This window comes from Phasianus colchicus, chromosome 8, assembly GCF_987193195.1.
Source record: "Phasianus colchicus chromosome 8, bPhaCol1.hap1.1, whole genome shotgun sequence".
Classification (NCBI taxonomy): Eukaryota; Metazoa; Chordata; class Aves; order Galliformes; family Phasianidae; genus Phasianus; species Phasianus colchicus.
Window position 1 is genome coordinate 12783131 of NC_143443.1, and position 21396 is coordinate 12804526.

Sequence of the window (21396 nt, forward strand, 5' to 3'; positions counted from 1 at the left end):
CTGGAAGTGTGTAGATATCTCAGAATGGAATCTTACTTCTTCTGAAGAATCTGGCATAATTTTGAGAGAAAATAAAGGTTTTGTTTTAAAATCTGCATGAGAAATCTCTGCTTTTGTACTGAACACACCGTATCCCTATTTTTTTTTCTTTTTGAGACATTTAGTAAGCTTACCTGATATCATAACTGACAATATCATCCTTCAAAGTGCTATACTGTTAAAGTATTCTAGCATTTTAGCAGAGGCAGGAGGAGGGCACAGGAAAGAAGGAATTCAATTTATGTGAATAATATTGCACAAGTCTTTCAAGGAAAACTCCAGAAACAAAAAGAAAAGAGCATGTGAAGCAAGAAAAGAAATGTAGCAATTGTGAGCATCTTTTTAAATAGTAGGTTTATAATTTTTGAAATAGCTGAGAAAAACATGAAAATGATGATAATTTTAACCAGAAGGTACAAAACCCAAAGGTATCATTTTAAAAATACATCCTTATTTTTGAATCAGTAGCATAATTTGGGAAAACATGCTCACTTCTAAGCATCTGGATTAATGATAATGTTCACAACCTAGTTTTTTTCCTCTTTTCCCCTAGTGCCTGAGAAGCTGCATAGATATTAACTCTACCATAAATAGAGGAAAAAATCACTCCTATGCCAGGGTTTAAGGACTTCCTAGTCTGTGAGCTTTTGAATCACATTACTGGAATCCTTCTTCTAAGAAGGCTCTTGGTCAGAGGCCTTGTTTTAACAAGAGATGACTGACATGCAGGGCATGGATTTTTAAATATCAGCAGAATTTGAAAAAGCAGACAGGCACTGTGCATGTGATTTTCTCCTCTGCTCTACAGACATGGACTATAGCTCCTACTACCACCTCACTTGAGAGCTTTACCTAGGCTGCACAACAGAGCAACCCTTTCTTGCCAGCTCATTATCTTGTTGTTGGAGAAGTCAAACTATTCTGTTTATGCACAAAAGAGAAGAGTCCAAGCAAATAAGTGTAAGAAAGCATATCTTAAGTCTTTCTATGAAAAAAAGCGCCCCATGAATAAGGCCAGCAGCTTGACTTATGCATCGTGTAAGTAGAAGAGAAAAGGATCATTTTTGAAGGTTTATTTAGACCTGCCGAGAAGTGATTGCCTGACAGCAAATCCTTCAGTGTACACTGCTCCTTCAGTACTCCATCTGCAGGGCAAACAGAAGCTGCTTCAAACCTCTCTACAACATCATGTGTAAGCTCTGCTACAATCAAACATACTGTTTCCAGGAGGCAAGAAATGCGCGTAAGCTGGTGAACAAATTGCATTTCACTGAACACATGCTGCACTGATAGGGCACATATCACAGAAGAAACTGAGCTATTTCATTATGGGAAAAGAAACAAATCAAAACAAACAAAAAACAACCACCCCTCCCACTCAAAAACATCTCATGGAGAAATTCCCAACTTTGTACTTGAAACTGCCTTTAACAGTCTGCCGCTCCTTGTGAAATGAATCGAGATCTGCAGGAGAAAAGAGCTAAACTTGAGTGAGATACTGTTATTTTCACCACTGTTACTGTTTGTAAGCTACACACGTGAAACAGACATGAAAGATCAATCTCAAATAATTTTGTACAGGTTTAGGCTAACAAGTGAAAAGCGGAGAGGGATCTCAGCCAAAAGACTTATTTTCAGCTCAGTATTCCAAAATGCTGATTTCTGCTTAGCATCACAGAAAAGCAGTATCCCTTTTGCAAAGCAGAAGTCCAAACTGCACTAATTTTGCACTTCTCTCTGGAGGGAAAGGCCTCAATTATGTGACTGAGCTGCTTGCCCTTTAACTTCCCATCATGTATTCTAACTGCATCAGGACCGAGTGCTGCAGAACGATACCCTAGCCCACCTCCTAAATACAGAAGGTATGCTGAAATTGTGACTTCTTAAATGCTTCTGCACAACTGAAATTAGTTTAGAAAGCAGCCGGAAAAGATAAGCAGTTCTATTAATTCAACTAAAGGCTAAAAAGCCCCAGACAAGCCATAAGAAGAAGAAGGCAAAAGACCAGTGGTTTCACATTCTGAGGAGTATACTTCCGTAGCTTCTATGACTGAAAAGCTGATCCCACAGGGACACTCCTACCAGTTAAACAAAGTTCCTTCTGTGGCATATTTCTTACAGTTTTCTGATTTCCCTAATGCTTTAAATTACATTTTTCCTCAGATTTCTCTTTTTCAGATTACAAAGGGCAAGGTTAATTTTTAAGGGGAAGCATGGAAAGCGAAGAAAAATCCTGCCCGAATCAAAGCACAAAGGCAGGTGAGTTACGTAAGAAAACATTCCAAATGTCTACCATCATTTTTTTTTATTTATTGACAGCTTAAACGCTGCACCTGGGGCAAAAAGCACTAATGTCATTCACGCCCTCACAACAAAAAGGCTGCCTGAGAAGGATATTATTACATCTGCTATATTCACGGAACTAGAAATTAAAGAGAATTTTTAGCTCTTGATCCAAGAAGAGAAGTACAAAACAAGGCTTTTGCCAGACCCATCCATCAGCTTAGCTGTGAAGCACTTCCATGCATGGCTCTATCCTCTTCAACTGCAATTATTGGCAGCATCTTGACAGAAGCAAGGCGTGAGCCTGGAGCGTCTAGTTTGAAACTGTGCTTCACGTAAACAAGGAAAAAAATCACTAATGGATGGTTTAGAAAAAAGCGACAAAGAACCAGATGTTTCTACGACACACCTTGGTATGTCTTCAAAGCTGCTGACCAAGAGTGTAATAATGAAAGATGGGACCTGCAACACCACCACGCTTGCAAGCTACAGTGCTAGCAACAAGTAGAGTGTATGAACAGAATCTGAAGTGGAGACGAAAGAAGACAATGAACTCAATGAATCGATTATTTACCAGACTGGCTGCAGTATCATCTGCATCTTAGACAGTTTTTAGTGAAACACGACAATTTCCATTACTGCAGAACCTAATAAAATGTTCAGACTAATCATTTCTGATTCCAAAAGACTAATATTTTCTAATACTGGACTGAACAGAGATCACAGAGATACCTGATGCATGTGAATGGCTCGTTACTGCAGGGATCACCAGGTGGTGCTCTAAAGAGACAGTCTCTTTGAGTCATTTATTTTTGGTCTTGGAAGGAGCCTCATGCTCTTTGCAGCACTTTAATTAGTAAGTTGGTGTGAGGAATGGAGAAAACAGCAAAGGTGCCCGCTGTCCTCTTCCTGTGCTCCACAAGAAAGAACTGTACCAGCGAATCTCCTTCCAGAACGGAGCTGGCATTTGAACTGGATTCTGGGGAAAAAAGGAATGTCTACCTGCTGCACATGCCCATGTGTGACTTAAACATTTTATTTAAATAAATAACAGATCATCCTTGTATATCAACAGAGACATACAAGCAGACAATGCAGATAAGGACATAAGTTTACTCTTTTTCACAGCAAACATCCGTGTGTCCGTTTCGTGATTTACTGTTATGTGGTCACCAGCAGGAATAAAATGACATTCACATGGGGAGTTATGTGGAGCAGCTGATATGTGGCAATTTTTGGTGCACGCATTACAAAATACAGCCATTTCTGGAAATTGTTACTCCCTCCCAATTAGAAGGTATCTAAAAACTCCCGATAAGCAATAAAACTCAGCAATGAGCCCCAAACTATATGCTTCATAGCACAGATGTGTGAAATAGGCACATGTAATAAAGAACGCATCTTTGTCAAATTAGATACTACAGCACAATTGAGTACTTTCAGTCTTCACACCCACACCAAAGGGGTGCAGCCCACATCCTGCAACCAAAGGCTCCACATAATTTTAGAGACAGAAATCAAACATCCACATTGAAATACAGCAAGAACAACAGCCTTATCCCCTCTAAATATAAAAGATTGCAACCCAGGTATACATTTGTGTATGTTAGGGAGAACAGTCTAAGAAGTAATGGAAGAGTCACAGCCAAAATTAAGACCAATTACACAGGGCTGAAGCTATCTCATGTCAGCATGGTATGGAAAAAGAATCATTTAAACATGGAATCCATATGTTTCAAGTAGTTGCTATAGAAAACAAATGTAGAATTTACAAACTGCGTATTTCTGGTGGAGGATTTTTTCTCTCCCTTCTTTGGAGTACATCAAACTGAAGACAAAGTCCTAATTTGCCACAACTTAACCTATTCAAAATGAGATGTCATGCAAATAAGTTTTTGAGCAGCAAACTGCTTAACTATGCTAAACAAGTTATCGCATTTATTTACGTGATGTCGCACCAAATTATGAAGGCTGACTCAAGTTGTCTGTTTATTTTGCCGAGTTACGTCTGCTCTGTGTCTCACTCCTTGATTTAATTGAGCTGCTGAAGATAATATAACTTATCACACAGACACGATGCCATGTTGCTAGATTCTAGGTTAATTAACAGTAGCCTACAGTCACTGCATTTCTCACATGGTTAGCCACTTGGACCCTGTCTAGCTTCACTAATCAGCGAGGCTGGGAATTTCACATTAGCGATAGAGCACACCAGCAGCAGACAGAGCTTTTGACTGTGCAGAAAAAGAAAACCCAGCTTGCCTGTCGGCGGCTTTTTCTTCCCTCTGAAATTAACCCATTACTACGCTGTGTCTGCTCACGCTGCACTGTTGGCAAAATCTCTATTTAGCAAATCAGGAAAATCAAAACTGGGTGGCAACTGCTCCTTGGTGGGGCAGAAGGCTGCGGCTGCTGCTCCTTGAGTAGAGCCAGCCTGGGCCCAGCAGCAAGACCCACACACTGGCATGGTGCTGCGAGCCAGACGGGCCGTGCAGCTGCCCTGAGCACGGCAGCACAGGAGGCAGCAGCAGGGCACTGCAGAGCTCACAGGAATGGCACAGCACACAATGCACCACCTTCTGCTGGTGTTTGGCTGAGGTGGACCTAAAAATAAGGATGTGCCTCCTTGACAAAGACTCTCAGGACAGGCTGCCCCAAGACCTTCTTTCCCTAAACTGTGCAAGCTTGTTCTTTGTTCTAAGAATTACTGTTCCACGTAGGGCAGAAAGCTTCCCCACCTGCCCACAAGGCTGCCCAAATGGACCCAAAGGCGGCAGCGGGACGAGGTGGGGCTGGGAGGGATCAGCACCCCTGCCTGCAGCCCATCTTCTGGGCTGTCCGCACCACAAAGCTTCTCCCCAAGGTGGAGCTATGCCATCAGGATTGAAGGAGGACAGAGTTCAGCTCACAGCACAAACATTCCTCCTGCCTAATGAAGCCCCTCCTCTCTCTTTGAAATAACAGCACTTTTGATTCTTTCTGCCCAGAGAAATATGTTTTTGCTATTAATATTCCTTGCCGTTCTCCCTAATGCACAATGCATACAAAGAGATACACCAGAAGAAAATGATGAAGCTTTCTGTTTAGATATTTACTCCGGGTTTTTTCCTCAGACTTCAGCCAAGTCATTCCTAGTTTGCATAACAGGTTCATCTATAAGTTCTGCAAAATTTGTCTTGCACCACATTACACATCTCGAATTGTGGGTCATACAGAAGCTGGCATCTAATCCATCTCCTCTGTATTATGTGCTAGATACTCAGCATGCTGTGAGTTTTGCACAGGGCTCACGACATCTGAAATGCATGTACTCAGCACTGAAGTTCACATGATGCATTTGCTATTTTAAGTTGTTCGTGTGCAGGTTTTCAAGCTTTCCTCCGCAACGTAAAATTACATGATTGTAAAGCCTAAGGATTTAAAAGCAAAGCAAAACGTAAACCTTGTCAAGCTTTATGTATAAAAAATAGGTTGATCAAAACTATGAAAAGAGTAGTTCCTTACGGACTAAACCAATTGACACTGTCTGAGGAAGGAGATGATCTCTGCTTCCTGTGTACCAATGTGACTTTTGTACCTCTGGTGTGCACCAGCTCTGTTCACTGAGAAACAGCACTTGGTGTCCTGGTGCTTTGGCACATTTGACCAGGCAGTTCACACCACTTTTTGTTTAGCTTAACATTCACCTGGACTTACTGCACTGAATGGAAGTGGGGAGGTGGCTGTAAGAAAGAAAGGGACGGGGAAAGAGCAAAGAGACATAGATTACGTGTCCTTCAACTGGGGTAACACGGGAGCAGATTTACTGTGGTCCTGAATGTTTGGCAAAGGGAGTTCAGCCCTGAAAGAAAAACCAATTGCCTATCTCAAGAATGTAAACAGGATTCCTGGTGCTTTGATACAGAGTAGCCCTGTGGAGACAAGGAAGTTTTTCAGGCATTACTCAGCACACAAGTATGCTCCTCCTAGACCTAAATTTGATAGCTCATCAGCACCACACACAAGCAGTACATGGCCTGCAAATCAGCAGTGCTCACTCGCTGTAATACACTGATCCCATCTTCATTACTGAAAAGCCTCAGTGGGCTCCACGAGTGAGCCCAGCTGTGAGCCCCTCTCCCATCACAGGCACCCACTTCTGATTCCCATTCAAAAGAACGTTCTCTCTCTATGCCATGCCCTCCACTGGCTGCAACTGAGCTCAAGGGGTGTCAGAAACATGGGACTTTAACCAGGATGAGCTTTAGAAGTGGAAAATGCCATAACTCAGAGGTGGCTTCTCTATTCTTTCATAGTCAAGTAATGTGATTATAGAAAGGCCATCAGTATATTAAAAATGAGTCTGCTGTGAAGATTCAAAACCAATGGTCTTTTCCTTTTTTGAGAGGGTAGAGGGGAGTACTGAGATATTTTCTTTCTTTTGGGAGTGCATTTTTTGTTTATCTGAACATGGTTATATGTAGTTCAATTCTCTACAGTCCCCTTCAATATCAAAGATTGTTTTATTTATAAAAAAAATTAAAAGGCTCAAGCTGTGCATTTTGTATTCAGATAATCCCCTCCTCCCCCCCCCAAATTTAGTGTTTGTGAGATTGAGAGATCCCTAATGAATAGAATTATCTTGCACTTACATGGTTTATTCCATTGGAGGCTTTATAAATATTTTATTAAGCTCACATTTTGAGAGGCACTAGATACATTGAGAAGGAGATTAAAACCATGTTAGCCCACAGCTTCTTATAAAACCAGAGTGAAAGGGAATCACCTCTGCCCCACTTGTCCACTACAGTCTCTTTTTCAAGGGAAAACAGTAAATGCTCAGCAAAGCCCAGCACCTCTTTATCAGATGTTTTAAGTACACGAAAATACTGTGAGAGTTGAGGATGCAAATAATCTCTGCAGACACATTAAACAAATGAGAAAAGGAACAGAAGGAAAGCATGAGCATAACTGAACTGCAAAAAAAGACAAGGTGTTCATTTATTGTAAGCAGTAACAGAACAAACATGTACTGATGCAATTTCTGCAGATGCCTCACTCATAGGGAATCACTGAATTACACAATTGCTGGGGTTGGAAGGGACCTCTAGAGATCATTGAGTCCAACCCCTTTGCTAAAGCAGGTTGACATGCCATATAAAATGTGTTTACAAACCAGTGTTGGTTTCAGAAAAGATGAATGCCTGCTGAGTGAACAGCCTTGGTCTCATGTACTGTGAGATCTGTAAGGAGGACTGCACACACATATGCAGGCTGCAAGAGGAAAGTGACAATACAGCAATCATGATGTGTCTGCTAGTTTCACAGGAGCATCAGAGATGAATGCAGTGTCCTGATCCTTACCACACGCAGGAGAGCTAAAATAAGAATTGCTCCCTGGCTGTGATGATCAGAATTACTTTGCCATCCTTGTTCTGTATCTTTAATAGCTACTTAATTGCAGTACACTTACAATTTTGTGTTACACAACGAACATGCAACAAATTAAACATCCATAGACCCTCCTGCTGCCTCTCTACCACACCCTGCCTAGACCATAAGGAAATTATAGTGATTCAGATCTGACTGATGGACATCGGGCATGCAAGTGGCCAGTCATCTTCCTGTTCACAGGAACAGCAGTACTCAGTCCAGACTTTGTATCCTTCATGCAACCAGCACCTGGCCTGCTGAGAGCCCTGAGAACAGTGTGCTTTGTGAATGACTCAGAAGAATCAGAAAGCTCCTTAGTAACTCAAAAAGAGTGCCTCTATAAAAAATGTCAAGAAACAAAAGAACAGATGTTTGTTCTTTCTCTTAGGCCATACTCAACGACATAAGGCTCCACTCACTTTAAATCACTCCACCTTTAAATTTGCAATTTCACCTGAATTGAATTATGAAATCCATTTGACTAACCCATTCACTCACTCTTCTTGGTAACCAAAACAAGCCATTTTCCATTAGTATTTCCCTTCATAACACACTAGTGTAGCACGTCTCCGTGTGTGACGACAGCAATGAGGCTGATGCTTCTTTATATTTCTTCACTGTCTCAATAGACAACATAACAATACAGTTTTCTTCCTTGATGTCCTCATTCTTTTCAGCAAGCAGTCTGAACCCTAAATACTTCTATGTATTAATAAGTTATTTTTCTCCAAGTATGTTTTCTTCTTTCAAATACTATGGCACTATTAAAATATTTACTTAAATTGTTAATTAATATTATTTATGAAAATAGACTTATTTGTCTTCAAGTTGTTTGCCTGCATTCTTTAAAACAAAACAAAACAAAACAGCATCACAGTGTCTTTAAGTAGAAGACTAAGTGAAGGATGCAGGGAAAATGAAAATTCTACCTTAAAAATAAATTAAAAAAAAAAAAAAGTGCTATGAGCATTTAATAATTTGAGGCACATACCCCACCATTTCGAAAAGTTGGGGTTAATGGTTTCTTCATGCAGTTTGATCCATATCAAGATGTTTTAAAGACATCAATGAAGCATGACAACAACCCTTGAGTAAAAAGCTGTTGTCAGTAGTACAGCCTTTAAAAAGCAATAATGCAAACAAGAGTAGAAAATGAGTTAAGGTGAAAGGGAAAAAAAAAAGAGAGAGAAAAAAAACTCAAAATCACCTGATTTATGCTGAATCAACTCATTTTAAAACTAAAAAAAAATCTTCATTTTCTAAATTTCAGGAGAGCAAATGCACTTATCTTGAAATAAAAGCAATAGACTTCAGTAGACTCATTGAAATGGCAGTACCTTTGATGTACTTTGCCTTCCAAATTTTTTTTTGTCATTTAAGTAATTTACTTACTGGTTGTGCTTTTTACAGCACTTTTAATCAACAGACTTAATCTTTATTATTTTAATCTCTTAATCTATACAGAGATAAAATCTCAAGGTGACTATTAAAAATGACTACTGCATGAACTGATGGCACCGTGGAAGATGTTTAATTCACTTCATTTATTTTCATGGGCCATACCAGCCAGAATCACCAAAAGCAGTGATTCCTCTTCCAGGTTATTTGAAGAATCCACTACTTTTTATCACTTTCTGTACTATATGCATCTGTGGGAATGGAACATATGTCTTGCATAATCCTCTTCAGCAGTTAAATATCAACAGCACAAATTCAGTGTGAGAGAAAAAAATCCATGTTGAAGAGTGAGGTAAGGATGAAATGGTTCCTTTTACCAAGGTTTGATATACAAATAACTGATCATGCTTTTCTGGACATTTCCCTCACCCTGATCTGCCTTGCAAAGAACGCTACGGAAATAACATAATTCCAAGGTATTCCAAAGACCTCCCTCATTCTCCTAATCATGTAGAACGATGAGACTAACAAGCATATTCTTTTTCTCAGGATGGATCATTTTGAAATTTAGATTCATCTTTACTAGATAAGAGTTTTAGAGTGGTATGGGAATTTTTGCAAAGCCCGGGACAATTAGTGAGCTACAAAAATCCAAGTCCACTAATGCCACATCATCCAACTTCTGCTGGCTAGGTCCAAGGTCTGCCAGCTGAGTGAAGAGATCTGATTCCTTCACTAGGAAACTTTTCACTGTAGAGCAATAGGATACAGTGGGATACAGTGTGGGCAACAGCAAAAAGGACAGCTACTCCCATACCAGCAAACTCATGAACATTAGTAGTTTGTACACTGGCATTGATCTGAGCTACAAAAAGGATGGAAAAATGACTGAATTCTCATTAGCACGCAGGACGTGCTCCACTGGTACGGAACAGGCTCCATCCAACGCACAGTAACAAATTAAGTAATAAGAGGTAAATGTGAAACATCATACCTGGACACAGTTTCTTGTTCACAGGCTTTTCTACAGCACCAGCCTGCTGGTTCTCAGAACACCAGCCTGCCCTTCCCTCCCTTCTGCATGGGCTGGCAGAACTGCCCAAAGCACATGCTCCGTGACCTGCTGATGCACACCAGTACTGCTTCCTCTTTTATACAGCACAGAAGCAATAAAGAGCTATTAACACGAGGGAAGTGTTTTCTTTCAGCAGATGACAGTAAAGGTCTGTGCTGCTGAAGGCTCTTGGTGTTAACAGTAACATTACCACTTCAAACAATTTTTTAAAAACACTTTCTGCTTTTGCAAACAGGCACAATGGCCCCTTAAGTGCAAATGCTGTACAAGCTGTACCTGCCAGGGATTTGCCATTGCACCAACACACGTAACTAAGGGAAATGAAGCAGCAAGCATGCACACACGAAGAGCCAGAAATGGTACGACAGATGCTGGAGACGTGTTGCCAGCTAGGTCACGTATTCACTGCAGAGTTCGACCCAGCTGCTGACAAAAAGAATTTCCTATGCTCATCTGACACCAAGGTGACACCATAACTAGCTTACAGATTTCTAGAATTTTCAACTGTTCATCCTTATTCACCAATAGGCAATTTTAAGCGTTGGACTCGATTAGTTAATTGCACAGGAAAAAATACAATAAAATTAATCTAAATACTATTGCTACTAGATGTTTTAATTGCAAGTTTAAAATGTGTATTTTCTCTTTGAAAAAAGTTAATAATACTAATGCCTCAACCCTTGAGGACAGAGCTGCAATAAAAAAAGAAACAGGACTGGGAAGGGGAGAACTGTGCCGGCACCAACTTCAAGCCTACTGTAGATAGTGGGTTATATTCAGTCCTCTGAAATTTCTTGTACACAGCCATTTCACCAGACAAACAAGATATCCAAATGCTGCAAGCTTCAGGACAGTGCTTCCCCCACCACAAGTTCTTCTAGCACTCCTCTCTTTGTCATTCCCTTGTGGCTCCGCTGTCTGTGCCAGAGCAGTCGCCTACTGGGATGCAGGATCTGACAAGGCAGGAATGCTGACTGACAGGTCTGTAAGTGGACTGGAGGAGCCAGGAAAGCTGGTCTGCTGTCAGTTTTTCCTAAACATACTTAGCTCTAGTGGAGGAATATTCCAACAGACTGAGCAAGAAAGCAGACGAAGAATATGCAGCTATGGCTCTCAGGGAAGGAAAAAATATCCCAACATGTTATTGATGGACTGTTCACTCAACAAGTCAAAATCTTTATGTCACTTGAATATACTCTTCTAAATTTTTTATATAAAAAAAGATTTTTTTTTTTTTTTACCATCAGGTATCCTACTGTATGATATTTCATGTTTAGCTGCTTAAAAAAAATGGTAACATTTTATGGGGCTTTCAACCAGAAAAATATGCATTCTAAATAAATATCCCCTTCATAGGAAGACTTTCAATTTTCAAAATTCATGAAGAATGAAATTTTCATGAAGCTTTATTAAAACCTTTTCAGCTATAATTTCATATCTGCCCATATTAGCCCATCCAGAATATATTAAAAATGACACGTTTAGGACTGCTGAGCATTTACATGAATCTGCAGCAATAATTTTGAAAAGCAGACGGATTATTTCGAACATCTCAGGGCTTAAATGCTAACAGCTATGTAAAAATAAAGAGAATTCTATTTTCTTCTGAATTCCAAGTGAGCAACCAAACCACCAAGTTGCTGAATGATAAAAGAAATGGGACTGTTTGTTTCCAGTCTGAGAAAGAAAAGATCAACGCAAACAATCAGCAATTACAACTTCTAGCATCTCTCTCTGAACGGCTCAGGAGGCATTATGAAACACAGCAATTGCAGCAATTCAACAAGCCTTCCTGAGAGAGGGAGGGAAGAAGGGAAGGGATAAATGCTAATCTCTTTCTAGAAACCAGCAGTGTGATGTGTGCCTCCAATTATGCCTGGTTCATTGAGTGATCCAGCATCATCTGAGGATATATTGCTCAATGTGCCCAGATGTAACGTGACACACGTGGCAGAAACAGCCTTCTCTGTTCTCAACACAAACACTATGGACACCAGAGAATTTGCCCATACTTCCCACTAACCCATTACTAGAACTTCAGCACAGCTCAAGTATCTGCCTTGATAGCTGCCCTTAGTGCAGCAGGGAGATCTCACACACCTATTCTGAAAAGGGCAGTTTCCTTTCTATTTACAAGAGATTTTCCTTATCTTTCTCTTTTCAAGAATTTCCCAAGAGACGTGTAGAAACCTTCCAAACTGACCACCAGCAAGCAGACACAACAAATCTAGAAGTCCCTAGATATAAAACACCCTGAACCACTGAAAGTTGGCCCCATCAGGGTGAGCATGGACATGAGTGGGACTGCAGCCTACTGATTTTGCCTGGTATTTGCTCATGTTACAAAAGGAAAGTAGCAAAAACTGGATAAAGCTGCACTGTTGGGCTGCTATGCAGTTGAGAGGAAGTAGGTAAGAAAACGAGTCAATTCTGGAGCCTTCCTGAGCCCTGGGCTCCGTGAGGTCTTGAGGTGCAGCCCCGCACTCCTGCCCTGCAGTGGCAGCTGCAGTGTCTCTCCAAAGCCAGCAGTGCTGGCCGGGAAACAGGCTTTCAGTGCAGGGCAGCTCAGGGGCCCTTGGGCCCCTGCTGAGCACAAAGCCTTTCAGTTTTGTTTGTGTGGACAAAAAATTCCAGATAAGAAACCCACACTCTGAAGATCAGTCTCCTTCAGCATATCCTTAGGAGTCCACAGTGTCATGACAAACTAATTGCATGTGTTAGGAGAAGACTGTTACTTTGGCTTTTTCCACAGAACATTAAAAAAAGTGTTTGATTTTAAAGCACATACACTTACAAATAGTGAGGGAATCAGCTACAAAGAGACCACACAAGCTGTTCCAGCCTTCCACAGAAGTCTGGTTTTTAAGTGTAAACACACAGCCACCTCTTCAGTTTGCCCTTTCATCTCTTCTGAAACAGTTCTTAACACACACACGCTCTTCATTTCCTAACTAGCTGATCATATACAAGTTTTGGTTTTGTAGCTGGAAAACGCTAAAAAAAGATAAAAGTAAAACACAACCTTGATCCTGAAACAGAAGTCAGCAAGGACACTGTGGGCGTCTCACGAGCCAGAGCTTGAAGCCAGCAGCTTGTGCTGCAACCTGATCTGCCTGCCCAGGCGCTGGGAGAGCCATTTATAGGTGTCTCGACTGGGCAAGCTGTGTGGAGCTGACCACGTGAGCCTGGCTGCCAGCAGGGCAATCGGATGGGTGGGTGCTGGGTGCCAAGGGAGGGCGGCTTCTGCCTCTAGTGTAGCTGCTCCTGTGCTAACCAGCCTGCGACCACACGTCTGTTCAGGAGAGCAGCACTGCTTTTTTGTTCACAGGCTGGGAAGACAGGGTGAAAGACTGGGGAAAAAACAGGCAGATTTCTGTCTGATCTTGTGGCTAATCCCCCAAAATTGGTGAGAGTACACTGACATGATCATGTACGGTACTGCATGTAACAGTGAGTGGCTTGGTTCTCCATGGGTGATCTGGCAATGCCTTGCCGTGGTACTAAGCTAATTGTGCCAGCTAATGACCTGTCACAAAGAACAAGGTAAAACGTCTCAGAGCTGGAAACTTATGGCCGTGTGATAGAAGAGTCTCCTCTGAAAAGCTAGTCTGAGTCAGTTTCTCTCTCTCCCTTCCCAAGATTTTGAAACTATGAAAAAAAAGTCTCTATGCTAAATTCAAGGACAAACCCAACAGCAGTCATTCCTCTCAGACTAAACCTCAAGTATTGCAACTTTCACAAAAAAGATCATGCTCTATATTTTTGGTGGTAAGTCACTGGCTTGCTTAACTATTTTTTGTCACGAGTTGAAAATAAGAACACTCATATTCACTGATTTTATAGGTTTTATAGGAAATGGGGAACTTAAAGCTGCAACCACTCCCAGGCAGGAAACTCCTTGCTAGGCATCTCTTGCTGTCTGGCAGAACAGAGCAACTATGCAACCATGCCCTGTCCAACAGAAGTCTCTAAGCTTTCTTCCAGACAGGATCAAACCAAATCAAGAATGTTCCACCAACAGTGGAAAGTCTGACCTTATTCCCTTCCTCTCTGCCTGTGTAAACCAGCATGGTATAAACGAAGTTAGAAACTCAGACTGACTAAGCATCCATTACATAGTAGAAAATACCCCTTTAATACCATAAAAAGAAAAAGCAATTTGAAATTCTTTCATTGTATTAAAATAACAGAAATTCTCTATGTACAAAAACTGGGAGCTCTAGAAGTCAGAACTGAGTAGCATTCTCCATTTGTCTCTGCTTGATCTGAAGGCTTGTTCATACAGCTGGAAGGTTAAACAGTTCTGTAAGTCACTTCATTCTTCATCCTCTGGGCTAGGATGGCCAAAAAGGACACCAATTTGTGACAGCCAAGGGTATGCTTTTTCTGAACCAGATAGTTCATAAGGAACTGGGATGAAATCCCAAAATTCATTTCCCTCAGGCCTTCAAACAGCCATGAGATGCATTAAATTTCACCACAGAGTAATGAAAGAGATTTTAAAAAAACAGCCACCACAGACTCAGGCCAAGGATGGACTACGACCAGCAATTCTGCAGGGACAGTTTCCTATTTCTGCTCCCTGACATACAAACTGGCTTTGTTCGACTTATTCTGAAATCCTCTCATATAAAGAAAACACGGAGAGAAAATGACTGGTTCAAACTCCGCTCTTTTTCTCATATCCTGCCAAAGCATCTACATGGCTAGACTTGCAAGTAAACACAGTTCTTCTGTTATTTGCATTAAAATGTATTCCAGATAACATAAACCTCTACAAATATATGGGCAAACATAACTAATCGTAATGGAGACTGCTGAAGGTAAGAGAATGGAAACAGATAAAAAGTTTAGAGATCTAGACTGAAGCAGTACCATCCCCATGCCTATTTTTTGACAATTCCTTTGATTTAAGGTTCATGCATCCACCACACAAAGAAATCTATGAATAGCAAAGTGTTGCACTCCCTCAAGAATAAATACGTATACGTCCCCAAAGCACTTGGTTAACACAAATATAGAACAGAGACAGCAGGATGGACTAGCATCTAAATCTGTTGTGGCTGGAATTATTACCAAATAGTCAGCCAGAGAAAACTGCTCAGACGATAGGGGAAAACAGGCTGTGAACATTATTTCACTAATTTAGTGAATCTCTAGACTGATGGCTCCTCAGAAAGGTGAAATGGAAAGTTTGGCTTTTGAGGCTTAGATACCAGCAGCAGATATTCTTCTCTGCAGTCATTTTATAATGTCTCACTCCCACCCTCCTCCCACCAAAGGCCAGGGCATTCATCACGCATCAGGTAACCATAATGCTCATCACGACCTGCCATACAACATGCAATGCTCTAGCAGTAACCATGTTCACCTTCAGCTTACCTGTTTTATGCACTGCAGCCGGTCATTGGTCTGCTGTATGTGCCTGTCCATAGAGTTCATTTTGATTGTCTCCACTTGGCTTCTACCTGAAAGCCATTAAAATCCCTCAATCTGCAAGACAAAAAAAGACAAAAGATCACTGAGCACAGTCCATGCACTTCTACCCCTTCGACAGCGAGTGTGATTGTGAGATCTACATGCCAGAGATTTGTTCTCCCAGGTTACTCTGCTGAGAACATCACTACAGCAATGAGGCAGAGCTGCTTGCAAGAACACCTGATCATGTTGCAAGATGAAAATAACTGTAGTAATAATAATCACAATAATAATGACAGTTTGAGTTTTGCAAGGCCAAAGGCATGGGGATAATTTCTAATCTTCCTCTAGGAGAAAACATCACCCATGAATATTAAATGGACAGGATACAGCAGAATATTATGTGGCCAAAAGTAACAAAATGCTTGGCTTTTTGGCTGAAATAATGAGTAGGCGCTGCAGTTCTGAACTAAAAATAAAAGCAAAAAGTATGCTTTGAATGTCCTGTGATATTAAAAATGGCAGACCAATTTAACAAGCCCTTGAAAAGGTTGTGACAGTGGCAGACAAAGGATTGAGATTCATGACTCAAGCCTCTCTGGGGGACTAACAGCTCCAGGTGCACAGCCCCATATCTCTAGGGCTGGTTTTCAACTGAGGATCTGAACAGCTCCCACTTCTGAGAGAACTGGGCTCTCCTGATACCAGAATAAGAACAAAATACTTGCTGCTTCTGACTGAACACGTCCTCCATTCTTCAGTCTAAAGCTGTACAACCTGAGGCAAACTAAGGCGTCTCTACGACTTTAAAAGAAATTATCTAGAAAATGGAAATGAAAGCTCAGAGTCAAGTTAGGAGACAATTTCTCTGTAGCTGTAGCACCTTAATAGTTGCTACGGCTGTAGAAAATCACCAGATGAGCAACAACATGCTATAAGGATCTTTGGTCCCCTAAGCATCCTGCTGTGCTTGCCATGCCAGTGAAGAGCTGGTACAGAACAATGCACACCAGTGCTCTCTGTATTTGGAAACACTCCTGAGCTGCATGTTCCATCACCCTGCATGTTCACATGCCAGAAATACGCATGCGCCTGGAGCTGGGGTGGGCAGGAAAGCAGAGCAGGGTGTGCCAAGCACCTCTCCTCTCATTCAACCTGGCCTGCAGTGAGCCCTGGCCTTGCAAGGCAGGGATGGCTAAAATCCCGCTGCAGCTCAGACAAGGAGTATCAGACACAAAGAGGCAGGTGAGCACGAGGGAGCCTCCTTGCCATTCCTCCCCTCTCTGGTCTTAATCTGTCTTCATCTGTAGCGGCACAACAGCAGATCACACAGACAGGAGCCAACAACTAATCGCCAGTTTCTACCCGTAATTCATATTACCCAGCACTCTGCACTGTAACTCCCATTTATTTATGTTTTAAGCAGAATCGCATGGGACTCCAGCCTGCACTTAATAAGCTGAGCAGATTTAAGTGCTTTTTTTCTAGAACTCACTTCTCAGTGAGGGGCAGAGAGATGCTTTACACATACATATATAAAGTTGCCCGCTTCAATCACTTTCATGGCATCTAAAATGGAAATGAAAGCATAAATATTGCACACAAGAACACAAAACCAGTCTTTGCCTACAAATTCCCACATCCTCCTACTGTCACAGAGTGGCATAGCCTAAGAAGCTGCATGCCTGTGCTCAAGAATGGGCAGCCAGCACAGATTCAGAAGTTCATGACCAAATGCTGTAACTGTATACAACTTTATGCTAGCAGAAGCAAGGTGCTGGGTTAGCTCAGGAACCTTGCCAAGGCACCCAGCAGTTTTGGTATTCAGAGGGTTGGCCAGGGCAGAGTTCTCCAAAAAGAGAAGATGTAGCAAATTTCCCAGGTACCTGCCCTGCTGGAGGAGCTGGCTGCTCATCACTCCCACCATCTTCCCAGAAAGCATCTGGCACAGCCTGGCACAGCCTGCATCCAGCTCAGGACTACGGCTTTCCCACCAAGTACAGGGCTGTAACGGCCAGACGGCCCTCAATGCCTGGAGCTCACACCCCACACCGCTGTGCCTCGTTGATAACATCCCTCTGGGCTCCTGCCGGATTAGGCTCAGGGAAAGAAATCTTTTCTGCTAGACAGCTCAATGAGGTCTTACAACAGCAGCTCAAGCTCCTCATCTCCCCACTCTAGAGACAAGAGCGTTCAGGAAGGCACTCCTGTCAATAAATTAAAATACTCATGAAATAGTAAAGCCAGTTTCACATACAGGTATATTTTCTTGACTATGCCACTGCCACCTTCTCGACAGCAAACACCATCCAAAGGTTCTTTAGAAAATGTGAATGTAAAGCAGTAAGTAAGGCAGCCTTATCTGCCTGTAAGAACCCCAAACAAACCTCAGCAGCCACAAAGTTTAATCTCTCAGTGGACAGCAGAGGTATTTATCAAGAGATAAGCTAGCCCAGACATGACACCACTTCAGCAATGATCCATCTTACAAGCCAGGACACATCATCTGCATTTTAACTGAACATCAAGAAAGATGGAGAGCATGTTGAAAACAAAAATGTACACCGTGCATAGGTCTCCTGCTGAAATATTTTAAGAAATGCAAAATGCAGGATTTTTTTTTCTTTATAATAAAGATGTCAGGATGTTTGTGGTTAACAAGCCACCAGGTAAAATATCATATTTCTGGTTGCCACGGGATTTGTATTTTATTGGCATCACCAATACAAACTCCTCACTGCCACGCAGTTACACCAGGGAAACCAGGAAATAAGTTGAAAAGAGCATCTTTTCCAATCAACTGATATGCATCAATACTCTAGACTGCAAGAAAGAGTGGTTTCCAAGTAAAGCCAAATGCAGCAGTGCTCAGACTCAATGCAAATCACATCAGGAGCTGCCTCTGGTATTGCTGGCAATATACTTCAGGGCTGGAAAATGGCAGAGCAATTTCAAACAGAAATCGCCTTTGTGTACTGCCACTCATGCCTACAAAATCCTGCATGTTGATTTATGGCCTTCACATACAATATTACATAGACTGTGTGCCTTGCAGTTAACTGTAAGCAAAAGAGAAGCTTGCTATCAGCTACCTGAGCTGCAGCTTACTGTTGTATTTGTCCAAATTGTCACATCTCCCACACGCAGAGGTGTCCCAGAGCTGATCTGCAGAAGGACAGGGCAGAACTGTTGAACTGCTTTGTGTGGCATCCAAGGGGATGCCCAGGGGCAGGGCTGGGAGGCTGCCCCTGCGCTCCTACAGACAGGTCATGCCATGTCTTCTGCAAACTGATCAGCTCTGCTCTCAACACAATGGCTCGCACTGAAAAGCACGCTCTGACTCACCCTTTCCTTGGTAGTTAAGAGATTCTCACTTCAACCCCTACGCACTCTTCTCACTGCTCTCTGGCACAACCAGCCCTCCCCTGCCCCATGCAGGCAGACAGCCCCTATCCCTTCACATCCTCCAGCTCACAACTTTGGCCAGTTCAGTTCTTCTTGTAAAGAGAAGCCCTCCTTCCTCCACAGCCATGGTCAGGGAATAGTTCTTTCATAAACCTAATGACCAAAACCACGTAGGAGGTCTCACCTCGTACGATGACACAAATGCTTACTCCATACTCAGAAGGACCTGCCTTGTGCCCCCCAGACTTATCCTTACCTCTCCATCAAGTACATCAAAAGGGCATCAAATCAGAAAAAAATTTCAGTGAACATACTGGAAGTCATTTCTGCTATAATAAGAGTAGAATTCATTATCGGGAAACCAGTATTTTCAGGAAATTATTCTTTCATAGACCTCAGTAAGAATTAAAAGATTAAACAAGGGAAGTGAAAATTATCGTATAGATCTTAAGTTTCACCAAAGCAGAGTAAGTGTTTTGACACCAGCCTGTTTTGCCTGGAAAAAATATTAGCAGCACTACATTCCAGTAGCTACACCTACTGCAGCGATACTGCCGTACACCGGTCCAGATCCCCACGGACACATTCACATCCTGAAGTATCAAAAACGTCTTTTCTGTCAATCTCGTACTGTTTTGAAAGTGGCAGCGAGATCATCTTACTGGAGAATAATGATGCTTAAGATACAGAAAGGCTGGTGGGGCAGCAGAAGGGCAGCCTTGCACCCAGCTAAGTGCTGAGCGCTTATCAGGTCATGGGTGAAGTGACTTTGCCGGCTCTCATGCTCACCTCAGGAACGTCGGTGCTGGAAACCACACTAAGATTCAGGCACAGCAAGTGGCTCAGGGGACAGCAGGGGATATTACTGATCAGGATTAAGGGCTCTGACAGAACAGCACAGAGAAGGGAATTGCACAGGGTGCTTCATAACAAATCCCCTCTGTTCCATGCACACATTAGCCAGAGAGGTTGTATGCCGCTGCTTTATATGCTAGCTCCATCCAAGAGGATCAACAAAAAAGAAGTGTTCCCAGCACCTTCTGGTTGTTCAGCAATAAAAAGCCCCATTCTTCTGCTGTCTTTTCTGAGGTAAAGACCCAATCTCTCCTGCTCTTAAAAAAAATGGAAAAAAAAATATGTGAATTGTTCTTTGCCTTCTTACTTCCCTCCCCTCTAGCATGCGAGTTTATAGCCCTAGGCAGTAATTAAAGAGCCCTCATTTACATATTTATGATGTCTCAAAAATGGAGAATGTGTTTTTTTAAAGGAACAGATGTATCGACCTGTTAGACATTTTTTTTTTTTTAACCCTCAGTGTATGGAATCCTTTTTGTTAAACTATTCCTACTGTATACTCTCTATATTAAAAAATAATGAAATTGCATAGCAGCTAAAAGGAAATTTCACAAGCTTCTGCTACACTATATTGGCTAAAAATTCAAGCAACATGTTTGCAAGAACACTACCAGAAACTGGACTTCTGGTAACAAATTTGTGAAGAGCAATTCAGTAGAACGTGCTCTCCGCCAGCCTTCAAAAAACCAGGCATTTCTTCACTGTTTCAAAATGCTGACATTTCAGAAAACACTACAATCTGAAAGTAAGTATGATTTTAGTTCTGGGTTTGGAGAAGCCTTGCTCAGAGGGACAGCTAGAAGCAAACAGCAGTGAAGCTTCTGCCTCTCTCCCACCTCCTTCCCCCATTTCCCGCCCCAGAACTGACACAGAAGTGCAGCAGAGCTCCCGAAGAACTTGTTGCTCCCGTCCAGCTGAAGGTGGTGCAGATGATGCAGCCCTGCCATACCTGAGCACAGGCATCTGCCTCTGACCTGAGCCACTTCCTGACAAATCAGGGAATATTTTAGCAAATAATTTCAGCAAGTCCTTTCCCCCTTTAAGCCATTCTGAGGTCACTAGAGAAGCCACTTGGAATGCCAAGAACATGATAGTGCATCTACTGGTTAATAAATCATATGCCATTAGGCTACATAAAAGCATACGTCATTGAACAACAGCTGATTTGAACCTCTTCAGGACATCACACGCTATTTTTTTTAGACTTGGAAACAAAGAGATGAACAAATAATGTGATCACTACAAAAGAGAAAAAATGGTTCCAAAACTAATTCTCTTAAAATTCTAATGTAACAACAAAAAGGAAAGGCAAAAGGAAACAAACACATTCTTGCTTTTCTTCCTTCAGAGGGGTAACAGCAGAGCTCCCACAGCTGCTGTGCTGAGCAGGGAGAGCTGCTGCTGTAAGAGATGGGCAGCAGCCAGGCACCCTGGTGCTCATAAATAACACTGAGGTGCTGGGCTCCCACTTCTACAAGGGTCAGGTACGTTGGCAAGGCACTGCAGTTAAA

General features: G+C 42.0%; 1 protein-coding gene across 10 annotated transcripts in view; it reads right to left on the bottom strand.

Moving 5' to 3' along the window:
* ZMIZ1 (zinc finger MIZ-type containing 1) overlaps nt 1-21396 on the bottom strand; it is a 326518-nt gene that overhangs the window by 136391 nt on the left and 168731 nt on the right. For all 10 annotated transcript variants that reach the window (XM_031602968.2, XM_090144977.1, XM_031602969.2 and 7 more), the window contains one exon: nt 15590-15700. In XM_031602968.2, the coding sequence (XP_031458828.1) occupies nt 15590-15649 (60 nt within the window). In that variant the 5' untranslated portion in view covers nt 15650-15700. The remainder of the gene's footprint in view (nt 1-15589; nt 15701-21396) is intronic.